General features: G+C 41.2%; 1 protein-coding gene and 1 long non-coding RNA gene across 4 annotated transcripts in view; one reads left to right on the top strand and one right to left on the bottom strand.

Annotated features, from left to right (window-relative positions):
• The window catches only part of Ireb2 (iron responsive element binding protein 2), a 47,539-nt gene extending 36,792 nt beyond the window's left edge, over positions 1-10,747 (bottom strand). The window contains exons 1-2 of the mRNA XM_076925276.1: positions 10,541-10,747; positions 9,062-9,151 (exon numbers count right to left, since the gene is read on the bottom strand). Of these exons, the coding sequence (XP_076781391.1) occupies positions 9,062-9,151; positions 10,541-10,559 (109 nt within the window). The 5' untranslated portion in view covers positions 10,560-10,747. The remainder of the gene's footprint in view (positions 1-9,061; positions 9,152-10,540) is intronic.
• Positions 10,748-12,965: 2,218 nt separating this feature from the next.
• The window catches only part of LOC143439232 (uncharacterized), a 54,086-nt gene continuing 53,021 nt past the window's right edge, over positions 12,966-14,030 (top strand). For all 3 annotated transcript variants that reach the window (XR_013107571.1, XR_013107570.1, XR_013107569.1), the window contains exon 1: positions 12,966-13,806. This is a non-coding gene — a long non-coding RNA (uncharacterized LOC143439232). The remainder of the gene's footprint in view (positions 13,807-14,030) is intronic.

Raw genomic sequence — 14,030 nt, 5'->3', positions numbered from 1 at the left:
TACATGCCTGGTTGCCTCCTGAAAACCCACTCTTAAGTTCCCACTCAAGTGATTTACACTATGGGCCGGCCCTGCTTTTATGACTATCAACTATTCAGACATCTATAGCAACACAGCATTACAGCGGGGCCTGGGCACAAGTCTGTAAACTCAGATACCCAGGAAGCTGAAGGCAAGACGTTTAAGGCCTGTCAGGCTAGAGTTGAAGGCCTGTCCAGGCCAGTGTGGTCAACTTACTGAGATCCTAGCTCAAAATAAAAAATGAAGGAGGGGTAGAAGTGAAAGTTCAGTGTGTGCTTGCCTAGCATGCTCAAGGTCTTAGGTTCACTTCCCAGTACAAGTTTTAAAAAGAAGCATTGTTCTTTTCTTTTCTGTTTTTCAAGACAGGATTTCTCTGTATAACAGCCCTGACTGTACTGGAACTCTTTATAGACCAGGATTTGTAGCCAAACTCACAGAGACTCACCTGATTCTGACTCCTGAATACTAAGACCAACAGTGTGGACCACCATGCCCAGATCTGAAGCAGTTACAGATCTATTTATCTATTATCACCACTCAGAGTCCAACTCTTAACAACCTTTATGCCTGATCTACACTAGTGCTTTCAAAATGTGGTCCCAGGACTCCTGAGATTCTGAAATCCTTTCAAAAAACCTGAGGTTAACTGAGACACTGTTTTGTTTTTTTTCCTTGTTAACATTTTGACCTTTTCAGTGATTTTTTTAAAATTTATTGTTGGGAGTAGGGGGAGGAACTATATGTGCCCAGTATGATCATGGAGGTAAGGAGACAACTTGCAGGAGCTGGTTCTCTCCTTGTACCATGTGGAACCCAGAGATCAAACTCAGGTCATTCATTAGGCTTGGCAGCAGGTACTTTAACTGAGGTATTTTGCATGTCCCTCACCCCCCACCCGCCCCCAGATGGCTTAAAACCAACAGTCAAACTAAAACTAGACTTAACAGCTCATGCCAACACTTAGGAAACTGAGTTCAAAGCTAGCCTGCACTAGAGTGAGATAACCACCCACCATCTCAAAACAGCAATAGAACAAAAGCCAAAACTGAGTGCTTGATGACTCAAGGCAGTGGCACCAAATGATTGATATATATACAATTTATCACACAGAACGCCAGTTTCACGTAAGGATGTCACTGAAGCATGCTGAAATCTTTTTAATTCTGTGAGACAAAGTACACGTGCAGCCTCACTGCTTAACAAAGTACAATGACTGTGATGGATGAAAAAGCTGTAAGGAATCATGCTACTTAGAAGCTAGTTAAAAAAAACTTAAGAAAAAGTACAATAATTGTGTGGAGAAAAACATCAGTGATATTATTAGAATTGCAAGTTAAATGAAGTAGCCATTTTTTTCCCAAGAAGTTTTCACTTGAAGACCCAACTCACAAACCATGGCTATTCAAATGTGGGTATTCATTCAGCAGACATTTCTCAAAAAACAAAGTGCCAGGCATAATGGCATATGCCTTTAGTCCCAGCACTTGGAAGGCAGAGGCAGGCGAGCTCTTGGGTTTAAAGCCAGCCTGGTCTATTTAGTGAGTCTCAAGACAGCCAGAATCACACATCAAGACCCTATCTCAACAACAACAACAAAATAAACATTAACTACTAATGATCTAGTGCTACACTGTCTGGTCACTATAGTTATTAATCTTTGAGATATTATAATTAAAGTGAATCATGACTATTATGGTAGTCTGATAAGAATAGGCCCCCAGGCTCATATATTTGAATGCTTAGTCACCAGGTAGTGTATTATTTGAAAGGATTAGAAGGATTAGGAGTATGGCCTCATTGAAGAACTGTCACTACGGATGAGATTTAAGATTTCAACAGCCCACGCCAGGCCTTGTCTGTCTGTCTCCTCTCCTCCCTACAGATCAGGACATGTAACTCTCAGATGCCTGCACGCTGCCATGCTCCCTCCCATGATAATGAACTAAATCTCTGAAACTGTAAGCAAGCCCACAATTAAATGTTTTCTTTTATAACAGCTGCTTTGGTCATGGTGTTTCTTCACAGCAATAGAACACTAAGACAAAGATCTTTAAAATATAGTTTAAAACAACAACAAAAAACATAGTTGTCAATTTCACCATGGTCTTCTTGAAATGGTAACTGGTGCCACTCAGTGCCACTATAGAGCCTCAATATGGTGCCAGCTCCTGGACTAAGACATCACTACAAAGAAAGCCTCATGTTCCCATGCTAGGGCCCAAACTCTACCTGAAATCTTCTGGAGACTTTACATGCTATGTTTTATTTTATTCTCCAAATCTCAGCATGGCCCATGAACTCTGAAAGGACTCCTGCCTGTACCAGCACCAGCTCTCCTAAAGCACATCCACGTTGGAGTAATGTTTTTGTGCGCTGTGTAAAGATTATCCTTGTATTATTAAATGCTGATTTCTGGACCAGCAGAGATCTTATTACAGACCAGATTTTGTTATTGTTAATCATCTTCTGCCTTTGTATTTTGTAAACAGTGTTCTCCATCACCTTCTGATTAGTTAAAAGAAAAAGCCTATGGCCTATAGCAAAATGCAGAATAAATAGTAAGGTGGGACTTCTAGAGAAAGGAACTCTGAGGAGTCAGATGAGGGAAGATTCAGCCAGCTGGACATGGAGGAAAAAGCAGGCTGGGAAGGAAGGAGAGGTAACTAACTAGCCATATGGAAGAACTTAGATTAGTATAAATGGGATAATTGAGTTAGAGCTATGGCAAACAATTCCTAACTATAAGACCAAAAGCTTCAAAATAAATACAGCCTCTGTATCATTATTCAGGAATTGGGGCAGGCATAGAACGGTCCCTGGTTATACATCCATATCACTGACTATTGACCTGCTTGGTCATGTTCTCCAGAGGGTGGACTACAGTCTACCAGTGATTATCAACCATCCTAATATCGAAACCCTTTAATACAGTTCCTCATGTTGTGGTGACGCCCAAACATAAAATTATTTCATTGCTACTTCATAACTGTAATTTTGATACTGTTATGAACCAAAATGTCAATCAGTGTTTCCTGATAGTCTTAGGCATCCCCCATGAAAAAGCCATTCAACCCCCCAAAGAGGTTACCATCAGCTAATCTAGTTGGTTTAGTACCTACAGACTTGCATCAGCTAGCTCAAACCAGCAAACTTCTGAAAACTGAATATACAGAACCATTATCTTCTTTAGATAGTTCTGAGTCTCTCCCAAGTTGGGTATTTTCTTTAATCCTAGATCTCCATCTAGTCTTCTGGTTTAATTAAAGTTACCATAGTTAATAATTTTTTTTTTTTTAAAAATTAAACCTCCTCTGGTATGCTTTCTACCTCTTGATTGGATCTAGACTGTTATAAAATACTAAAGCCCTTACAGTACCTTTCTCACATATTTTCCATAGAAAACTGAGCTTTCTTTAGCACAACGATGCTATCTTGGCTATCTCTCATTTGCTAGAAATATGTGAGTACTCAATAAATGTTAGCTGGATGAATGAAATGAAATGGGGTTTTAAAGAAACAGACTGCTTCTCAGTGGGAATGTCTACAATTCTATGAATCTACAGTTAATCCTTTACAGATATTGGTAATTTAAGCTGAGAAAGTATGTTCATTTGTCACACTTCTGAAATAAACTCAGGAAACATAAATACCCTTATGAGCAATAACTTAGTAGGTCTAGTTCTAAGAGTCTGCTATTATAAATGAGTGGAAGTTTGATGAAAGACAAACCCAGATTCCCAGAACAAGGGCAAGGCTAAATGCCTGCAACAAGACTAGGCAATACAGGGTTGAGGAATGGCTCAGCCATAGTTGACAGAATGCTTGCCTAGCATGCATAAATGTTGGGCTTGCTCACCAGAACCACATAAACAGCACGTCTATTATCCCAGCACTCAGGAAGTCGAGGCAGGAAGATCAGAAGTTCAAACCTGTCTTCAGTTAATAAGGAGTTCAAGCCCAGCCTGGGCTGAGTACAATCATCCTAAGAAGGAATAAAAACAACAAAAACAAAACAAAAACCTGAGCTAGGAACTGAGGTTTTGTATTTGGGATTTGGAGCTATTTACAAATGTAAGCATTATGTAAGCAGACATAGATGGCTTGCCTTCAATCAAGTGATTTGAATAGAGGGGACAGAACCATGAAGTCTCTGGGAGAAAAAAAACAAAGAATGCCATCAGTACTGGCCCATTCCCTATTTCCTTAAGAGACAACCAGAATTAATTAGCCTGGGAGTTGTATACCAACACAATAAATTCTACTTTGGCTGAGCTAGTGTCACTTTTTTATAATCTAAGCGTCTAATCAGAAACAGAAAATGAAAAGCAAAACTAAAGTCAAGCTCTTGAACATAATGTACCACATTAAATGTAGAATTGTTCCAGATATCTACAGACTCACATTAGGTAATCTTTACAAACACGTGTACTATGTATACATACTGTAGGTAAACTATTTTATTGACTACCCAACCCACAATCCTTTCCAGAGTACAAGGAAGATCCAAGATTAGAGAATACATACCCTTCCAGCAGGATAACTGGGATCAGCAAAGGAAAATTGACAAATCCAGTTAAAGCAATAGGTGAAAAAGTCACCCAGAGATACTTAGCTAGATAGCAAGCCATTTACAATGCACAAAGAATAGTCCAATGGTCATATTGGGAATGATTCAAAGTCAGTACATGAAATTATATAGATAAAGGCTCAGGTAGACAGTAAAATACAGAAATAACAAGACCAGAAAGCCTTCAAATTGCAAACAGCCTCTGGCTCTGACTAGTTTTGATAAGACTATACTTTTCCTCTGCCATCTTTGTGTATCTGGAAAACATAATATCATTCTTCTAACAAAGTATTTGTTCTTTATAGTCCAGGGTAGAGACTGGGACAGCATAGACTAGAAGCATGAAAATAAAAGTGTGTGATGGAGGTGGAAGGAACTGCACAACTTCAACGTAACAACGTAACAATACGATGTATCAAAGGCTAGAGTTAGTGTGTGTGTGTGTGTGTGCACACGCGTGTGTGTGTTTTAGAAGCCAGAGATGATTGTGTAACCATTAAAGGCTGTAGGAAGGTACATCTACCCCATTCTACTGAACTCGCACTCCCTGATTCAGAAACGAAGCAGATTCAGATAGCAGGAATACTTGTATTGACTGTCATGGAAAGATGTGCTAATATATTAAGTGAAAAAAGGTCACAAAGAATACACATTGTAAGAATATTCATGCTTTTTATGTGTCTATTAAAAAATGTGCCTTTCACCAGGCATGGTGCACATGCCTTTAGTCCCAGGCACAAGCAGGAGGATCTCTGTGAGTTCAAGGCCAGCCTGGTCTACAGAGTTCCAGGACAGCCAGGGTTCTGTTACACACAAAAAAACATTGTCTCAAAAACTAAAACAAAACAAAAAGTGATTTTCCATTTTATCTGTGAAGAAGGCTGTATCTTGTTTGAAATTCTTATAAACCACAAACACTCTACTAAATGTTAAATACAGATTCCTTTCAGAGAATGCAGTGTAGGAGTTGGTTTTGTTTTGGTTTTTTTCCTAGTGTTGGGAACCCACTCCAGGGCTTTGTGTGTGCTCTATCACTGAGCTATATCCTCACCCCCTGGTATTGGGAGACAGAATCTATGTAGTTCAGATTGGCCTGGAACCCATGACCTCTTGACACTGACTGACAGACGTGCATGCCTGCCTAACAAGGTAGGTATGAATACAGTGCTGGCTTTATCTCTATTTACTATAGTTAAGAAAGTAAGTAGTCAGGAAGGAAAAAGGAAAAGATAATAAGATGACCTAAAGTAAAGGGCCTGAGGCTTCACGCTAATTAAAAAATGGATACTCTACACTAGCCCTTCTCTTCACCATCTTCCTCATTACTAACCACTTCACTCATGATTTTACACTGCTGCTCTCTGTGATTATCTGAGGTTAACTGTCATTCATATACCCTCTGTTCAATGGCAATTCAACTGCTTCAGAAAGCAGACTCTATTACAAGCAACAGAGACCATTCTCTGCCTTGGGAATATGTGTATTTTTAAACTCAGAGAAGAGAGTCATAAAGATCTCTTAATTCTACTCAGTATACTAAAAGGTACCAAAGAGGCAACTCAGAACTTTCCAAAAGGGAAATCATGTCAGATCAAAATATAGTCAATGTCTCAGGGGTGTCTACTTCCATACCCTGAATATAAATTGGAGAAGCAAAAGATAAAATAAACAGAGGCAGGTCATCTGTGATTGAGGCTACTGTGGTCTACATAGTTATAGAACAGCTACATGGAGAAACCCCGTCTCCAAAAATAAATAATTTTTAAAATAAGATAAAATGGCAATAAAAAGGGGGAAGGAGCACAGTAATTAATTTGTGTTACACCTCATCTAAGGACTATGAAGGGCATCAGGTAAACAAAGCAGATGGTATGCTTGCTTACTTAGCATCCATTCTCATCCATTCTACCTTTTTTTCTTTACAAAGAAACCTAAAACTGGTTTTGAAAGTATTTTACTTGTGGTTATAATAAATTTAACACTGGTTAAGAAAATGTTCCATAAAGATATCCATAACAGTGTATCTTCCATCAGAGATAAATTAACTTTTATATTATTAATCATCTCCTTTCATGTTCTAATTTCTCAATTCCCTAATTCTATGTTTATAGGTCATCTTCAAGCACATTTCCAAAAATTATCCATAGAAATTACTTATTTTCAAGTTCAAAAAAACACCCCTATATATGGTCTTTATTAATCATTCAAATTGGGTTAAACAAACTTTTACATGGATGGAGATGTAATTTAGTTGGTAGAGTGCTTGCTTAGCATGCAAGAGGCCCTGGGTTTGACCTCTAGCACTGCCTAAGTCACATGTGCTGACACACACATGTAATCTCAGTACTTGGGAGATGGAGGCAGGAAAACCAGAACTTTGAGGCCAGCATGGACTACATAGTGAGTTCCAGAATAGGCTGGGCTACATATGACTATCTAAAAAAGATCAAACCTAAAAAATTCCCTGAGGCCAGAGTGGTGGCTTAAATAAGATTGACCCCAATATACTTTTTAATACTTGGTCCCTAGTCAGTGGAACTGTTTGGAGAGAAATAATAGTTGTGGCCTTGTTGGAGGTGGTATGTCACTAAGGACAGGCTTCCAAGTTTCAAAAGACTGGAGCCAGCCCCACTGCCTTTTAATGAATTGTGGCTGTGTCTTAAGGTAGGAGCTTCTCTGCTACCTGCACCAACACTATGCATGCCTGACAGCATGCTGCTAAGCTTCCTGCCATAATGGTTATGGAGTCTAAACCTCTGAAACTGTAAGCCTCAAATAAACTTTTTTTGTAAATTGTCTTGGTCACGGTATCTTATCATAGCAACAGAAAAGTAACTAGACAGAATCAGGTTTTGTTTTGAAGAGTTTATGAAAAACCTAGTGTGTATATGAATAATACACATGTATGTATGTATGTACACACGTATGAATGAATGAATGAATGAATGAATGATATGCCTGTCTGTGTATGTGTGTACATAGAGATCAATGTTAGGTGGTTTCACATTGCTCTCTACCTTATTCTCTAAGAGAAACAGGGTCTCTTACCTAGAGAGCAATGCTGTTTTGGCTAGAATGGCTGGGCAGATGGCAAATGAGTCAGGGTCCTGCCTGAGTCTGCCTGTGGAGAGCTGGCAGATATACATGACTATGCTGAGCTTTATGTGAGTGCTGCAGGTCTGAACTCCAGTCCTCAGGCTCTGTGGCAAGCAGTTCACCTACTGAGCCATCAGCCCCTCCCTTTTGTTCTAAAACCACTATAAAATTGTCATTACTTACAGGACAAAATAAATAAAAGCCATAAAGTATAAGAAAATACTCCATCCTCTCTTATCAATACTACTGCAACAGAAGGTAAAAGGCTGCTGCTGCTATTCTAGAGAATAGTTATCTTTGAAGAGCAATCTAATTCTAAGACAGGGATCTTCTAAGACATTAAAACATACCTACATTGTCTCACAATGCACATAGACACACTATACAGAAAGAATATTTAAATTCATAAATGTCTGCAGTCTTTATAAAGGAGCAGTAAAACAGGACTAAAGGAAACCTCTCTCCAAACTGTACAAGGCTGCCCACAAACTTTTTCAAACAGGTTAACCAGCAACCATTCCTCCAAACACGTTTTCTATTCTTTGGTCTTGTTAGAAAAGTTGCTCAGTTGTCAACTAAATCAAAAGTTGAGCTTGGTGAGACCTTCTTTCAATTCCAGCACTGAGACAGAAATGACAGTTCAAGACTACCCTGGGCCACTTAGGAGACCATGTCTCAAAACAAAAGACAACTGAAAAAGTTAAGACTCTGTCTATCCAATGGCCAAGAGGTTAACCATGTTCATTCTTCTGAGAACCCAATGAAAGGGTTGACCCCCAATTAGGAATATGAAAATGTTTACCAAAGTGTCAGAGAATCACACCTAGAAGTGAAGAACAATTTGAATCAATGGGCTCAGTTGAGAATTCTATTTAAAGATGATATAAAGAATAACCAGAGGCTCTGGACAGTAGTGGGCCTTTGATCTTAGCACTTGGGAGGCAGAAACAGATAGATCTTTCAGTTTGAGGCCAGCCTGGTCTACAGAGTGAGTGACGGGACAGTCATGTTCTACAGAGAAACCCTGTGCTGAAAAAAAACAAAGATAAAACAATAACCAGAGCCACTGACCACTGAAAAAGTTAACACACACTATGTCACTATAGAATATTATGTTTTCTTTTAAAAGTAAGATTAGCTTCTTGGGGTGGGGGGAGCACCATCTAATTAACTAAAAGTGTTAAAGGAGAAATCAAGGTGTGGTTTCTATTTTCCTCAACCAGAAGTCCCAAAGGAAGTTTTGTAAACATGAAACAGGGCCTAGTATCCCTGTTGCCACATGGTGGAAATGAATGTACAATGTCTTCAGCTCATCTTGACCAATGCATTACAGCTACAAGAAACTAAAGCCCACAAAAAAACATAAAGCAACATTACCATACTTGGTGCCTCCAAGTTTAGGTACATTGAAGAACTTCTTCTGTGAATTGCCATTTAATGTTTCAATAAGGTACTCAAAGGTGTGTCCTGGAGAAGAAAAAGAACAAAGGCCTTCCATTAAATACATTTCATTAAATACATTTAGTACATTAAATACAGTTACCAAGAACCTTATTCAAAGAGAAAACACACAAAATTTTGCTCACCAGAACTTTGTCACTGATGGAAATGTTGCATATTTGCGTTACCCAGTAGGGCAGCTATGGGCCACAAATGCCTACTAAGCACTTGAAAAAGGTGGCAGTAATGGAGGTACTGACTGTTCCATACTACAGACACAAGACTAGTCTCCATCATACTGTGAGAGTACAATTCCAAACTGTGACTCTTGTCAAGGAAAAACTAGTAAGATAATTTATTACCTTGTCTGTCGACACAGGGTGTGTCACTGTAACCCAGACTGGACATAACCTCACTGAGCAACCCAGGACAGCCTCCAACTCAAGGCAACCACCCTCTGCCTCTTGAATGCTGGGATTACAGGCATGCCCACCCAGTGGCTTTTCAATCTTAAAAATGTTAAAATGTCTGCATAGAGACAGTAAGAATGGTTTAAATGATGTATAAGCATTCAGAAGTCATGCCATGAACACCGCTTAAGTACAGAGAGAATGCTTTGAGAAAACCATTGTTAGGTTTTTCAACAATAGTTAGAACACTAAAGATGTTTTTTTTTTAAGTGCCCAAGATATCAAAAATCTTGATAAACTGGCACATTAGATTCTCCTAAGAGACATATCCTTAATGGTTCTGCACTAATTGAATATGGCCCAACTCAGTGTTGTGGGAAAGGGTTAGGCAACCTTGGGGCAGAAAAAATTCATTCCGCGGCCTCATTACGTGGATGGGTGAGACTCTTAAACACTGCTACGATCTTCTTCCAAAACCAGAAAAGATAAGCACAGTCCACTCGGAATAGAGAGTGTTTTTCTTTTGTGGAGGGAAGAGGATGGGGGAGGAGGCTGCGATAAAGAATCTGGGAGCCGGCTAACGTTCAGCCTCGACAGCCCCTCCACTTCCAGGAGCAAAGAAAGAGGGAGAGACTCCAGGCTGCTGGGTGCAATCAACAGCCAGCAGCGTGGAACCTAAACACGCGAGCCTCGGTACTCACAAAGGGGGGTGGGTAGAGAAAGACGTGGGCTTGTCCCTGCCCGGTAGTTACTCCCGGGGGCCTGGAGGCTGCAGACAAGCAGCGGCCACGGCCAGGGGCGGAATCAGCGCCCGCTGGAGAGCGGGACGCCGGAGGGGAGGCCTGGCTTTCGCGGCCTCCGCCCCGAGGGGAGAGAACGACCAAGCCCTGAGGGCCCAGCCACCCCGCCTTCCCCCGGTGACCGTAAGAAAAGCCAAGCAAGGGCCACGGAGTACGACAGCGTACGCCTCCGGCCGCCAACGCTAAGGCGGCGGCCGGGAACTGACCTGCACTTGGGGAGTCCATCGCCGGAGACCATATTATCCCTGCGGAGAGGGGGCCGGCGGGGTAAGGAGGGGGAAGGCCAGGCCGGGAAGACAGGGAGGAAGCCGGGCAGACTGGCAGGGGGAAGGAGGAAGGAAGCAGTGTCGCGCAGACACCGCGAGAGCCGCAGAACTGGCCCGGGGTCCGCGCTCGCGGGATTTGCCGGCTAACTCTCGCGAGATCTTCGGGCCGGCGAAACAAAGAAAGAGAGGGGTGGAGCCAGCTAGTAGGCGGGTCTCTGCGCCATCTCTGTTGTTCTCCCGAGCTGGGGGTGGGGGCGGAACCCTGAGAGGTAGTAACTTTGACGACGGGACGCCAAAGATTCCGTTACTTTGTTATGGCCTAGAAGTATTCAGTGAAGTTTTGAAGTCCAGCGATGTCTGCAAGGTGTCTTTTGGAGGAAAAAGTCAGGATTAGGACTTAGTTCTCCCTGCATGGTAAAGCCTTGTGTTGAGCCGTGATGTGGTGCCCACTCGCACATTTTCAAGAGAACAGGGCCGGGTTATTGGGACACATAGGCAATCAACTAATTGAATGAATTAGAATTTCCAAACTTTCCTATAACTTCAACCTTTCTCTTCCCAGGAGCAGTTAATCGTGATTGTGTCTTAAGTCCCTCGGCCCCAGCCAGGGAGAGTCTTGCGTCTGTCTTTTGGTTAGCGGACTCTTAGGAGTTGTCTGGTTCGTCCTTCTTTTCCCCCTCTCCTATTCCTTCCCAGACTGGTTTTCACTTCCAAAAATGTCTTTGATAAAGGTAGGCATAACTATTTACCAATACATTTCCCAGACCTTGCTTTAGCTGTTTGTTTGCTATGTTTGTTAAGACATCTTCTATCAGCTTCCATAATTCCAAAACTATCCTGCCTCTAAGCCTGCTTCATCTCAGTCTCCTCTGCCAGGGCCTTTCTCTGCCCAGCCATTAAGTGTATTGGCATTAACTCTATCTCATGATGTAAGTTTTGCACCAGATTACATTTCTGTGGCTCACTTCACCTCTCTATTGGTTCCAGTTATCCGTTAATATGCTAATGCTTTCTAACCTGCCTATAACTCAAACCCATCTCCTAAGCTTAGAGGAATATATCCCAATGCTGGTTACCACAGGCACCTCCTATGCAAAACCTCTCCAAAACAATCACCACAACCACCACCACCCACGCCAGTGAGTCCTTTTGTGTCACCTTCACTGGCGACTGCCACTGCCTAAGCACAAGCCAGCTCGCTGTCCTTGACTCCTCCCTTCCATTACTGTTGCTAGAAGTCCACTTGGTGGACTCACTCCTAATTATTTCCCTCATTACCACTCTGGTCTTGACAACTGTGATAGTCTTCTCAGAAAGTCTCCAGGGCATAACTATTTTCATAATCCATGAAACTGAAACAAACTAAAAAGGACACAGTAACCAAACTCATACCAAGAAACTGCGTCTGGATTTGAAATGCATTCAGATGGAAGCCAGACCTCATGTATGATGATGTTCAGGAGGCTGGATTGCCTAGTACCTCTAGATAGCTCAGTTTCTTTCCGCTTGGAACACTTCTGTGTACTGTTGGCTAACCCTTACCCACTCTTTCAAGACTCTGGTTTTTGGGTTTTGGGTTTTTTTTACATTTTAAAGATTTATTTATGAGTTTATCTCAATGTTAGTGAGTGCCATGTGTGTGTAGGTGCTCAAGGAAGTCAGAAGAGGATATCTTAATTACCAACCTATCTCTCAGATCTCATGTTTTTCGATATTTAGTTTGAACTTTTTTTTTTTTTTTTTTCTGAGACAGGGTTTCTCTGTGTAGCCTTGGCTGTCCTGGAACTCTCTCGGTAGACCAGGCTGGCCTCGAACTCAGAAATCCGCCTGCCTCTGCCTCCCAAGTGCTGGGATTAAAGGCGTGCGCCACCACCGCCCGGCCCTAGTTTGAGCTTTTGAAAATTTGTTTGTTATGGTCCTGGGGATTGAACTGAGGTCCTCTACAAGAGCACAAGTAGTCTTAGTTACTCTTCATCACCCAGGACAGTCTTTTATGCATCCACACTACAACAGTTAAATTCAAGAACTTTAGCATTGGTACAGTAATATTTACACTTTATACATGTGAAGAATCAACCTTATTAATAGTCTATAATCAAACATTGACATCATTTACAACCAAATTTTAAATTTTAAAATATTTCCAGTTGTTTCAATTGTTTATCTTTGTTTTATGGCAAACATGGCAAACATGGCTTGGGCAGGCTCTGTCCTTCTCATCCATTCCCTCTGCCTTGCTGAAAACTGTTAGATTACACTCCTAAAGCAAGAAACCAAGGTCTATCCCCTTATTTGGCTACTTCTTCCTCTGGAGGCTGACAACAAAGGTCCAGGTATTAAAATATTGAAGTGCAGCAATCAAAAGCCCTCTTGACCCACCTAATTAAATTTATTTAATTAAATTTAAAATTTAATTTTAAAATCAATTAACTAATTTTAAAAATCAATGAAATTTAAAACCTCATCCTAACACGGGGTTTACCTTTATAAACTGCCATTTGCCTACAAGGCATGTCTGTCTGCTCTCTATCCAGAGGCAGTCCTTCACTCCCCACCCCCACAAACATGCCCCTTTCCCTCTTTCTCTCCTCTCCTTTGTTCCATTCCCCTTCTCCCTTGTCCTCTATCTTCTGTCTTTGTCCCCTATCCCTACCCTCTGTTCCTCTAGGGTAAATACATCTCCTTTTTGCTGAGCACTTGGTCTTGGGGTGTCGAGCTGACTCAGGGGATCCCTAAAAGCCCACACTAGCTTCAAACTTATGGCAGTTCTCCTGCCTCAACCTCCCAAGCACTGGTGTTACAGACATGTGGTATTGTTTTCCTGGAAACTTTCTCTCCACCTCAAATCCAATCCTGTCTGGGCTTAGGATGGTCTCTTAGCTGCTTATTTTCCTTGGTGCTGTTGGTATTTTCCAAAGCATACAGTTGTTTTTGCAAAATGTTCCTGAGTTGGAGCTTGCCTCATTGTTTCTTCATGCTAAGGTTCGTCAGGTGAGTCCAGCCTTTAGCTATTGCATCACAGTGTTCTCAGATACAAAGTTCGTGAAAACTTACGCAATCAAGTTCTTTAAAAAGGATTTATGTTTACGCTTTATAATGGCAAACACTATAAAGTGACATCACCACATGAGCCACTGGGACGACTTGTACTGAGTGTCTCGATGATGTCACCTGGGGCTTTAGATGCATATGAGGATGTATACTGGGTAAGCACTAGATTACTGCTTATAACAACATTAGAGGTAACCTCAGTGCCTGCCAAAGGAGCATGGGTTAAAAAGTCCAGCGTACTCATATAAAGGTATGCTTCGAGATGTTAAAAGTGACCTTGAGTCATCTGTATGTTAATACAGATGAAAATTATATAGTGTCATTTGTTTTTAACTTATTTTTAATAATTTTGTGCATGTATGGAATGTATACTTCTCGT

This window comes from Arvicanthis niloticus, chromosome 26 (assembly GCF_011762505.2).
Source record: "Arvicanthis niloticus isolate mArvNil1 chromosome 26, mArvNil1.pat.X, whole genome shotgun sequence".
Classification (NCBI taxonomy): domain Eukaryota; kingdom Metazoa; phylum Chordata; class Mammalia; order Rodentia; family Muridae; genus Arvicanthis; species Arvicanthis niloticus.
Note: the sequence above shows the minus strand (reverse complement) of the source record. Positions and strands in the feature narration are given on the sequence as shown.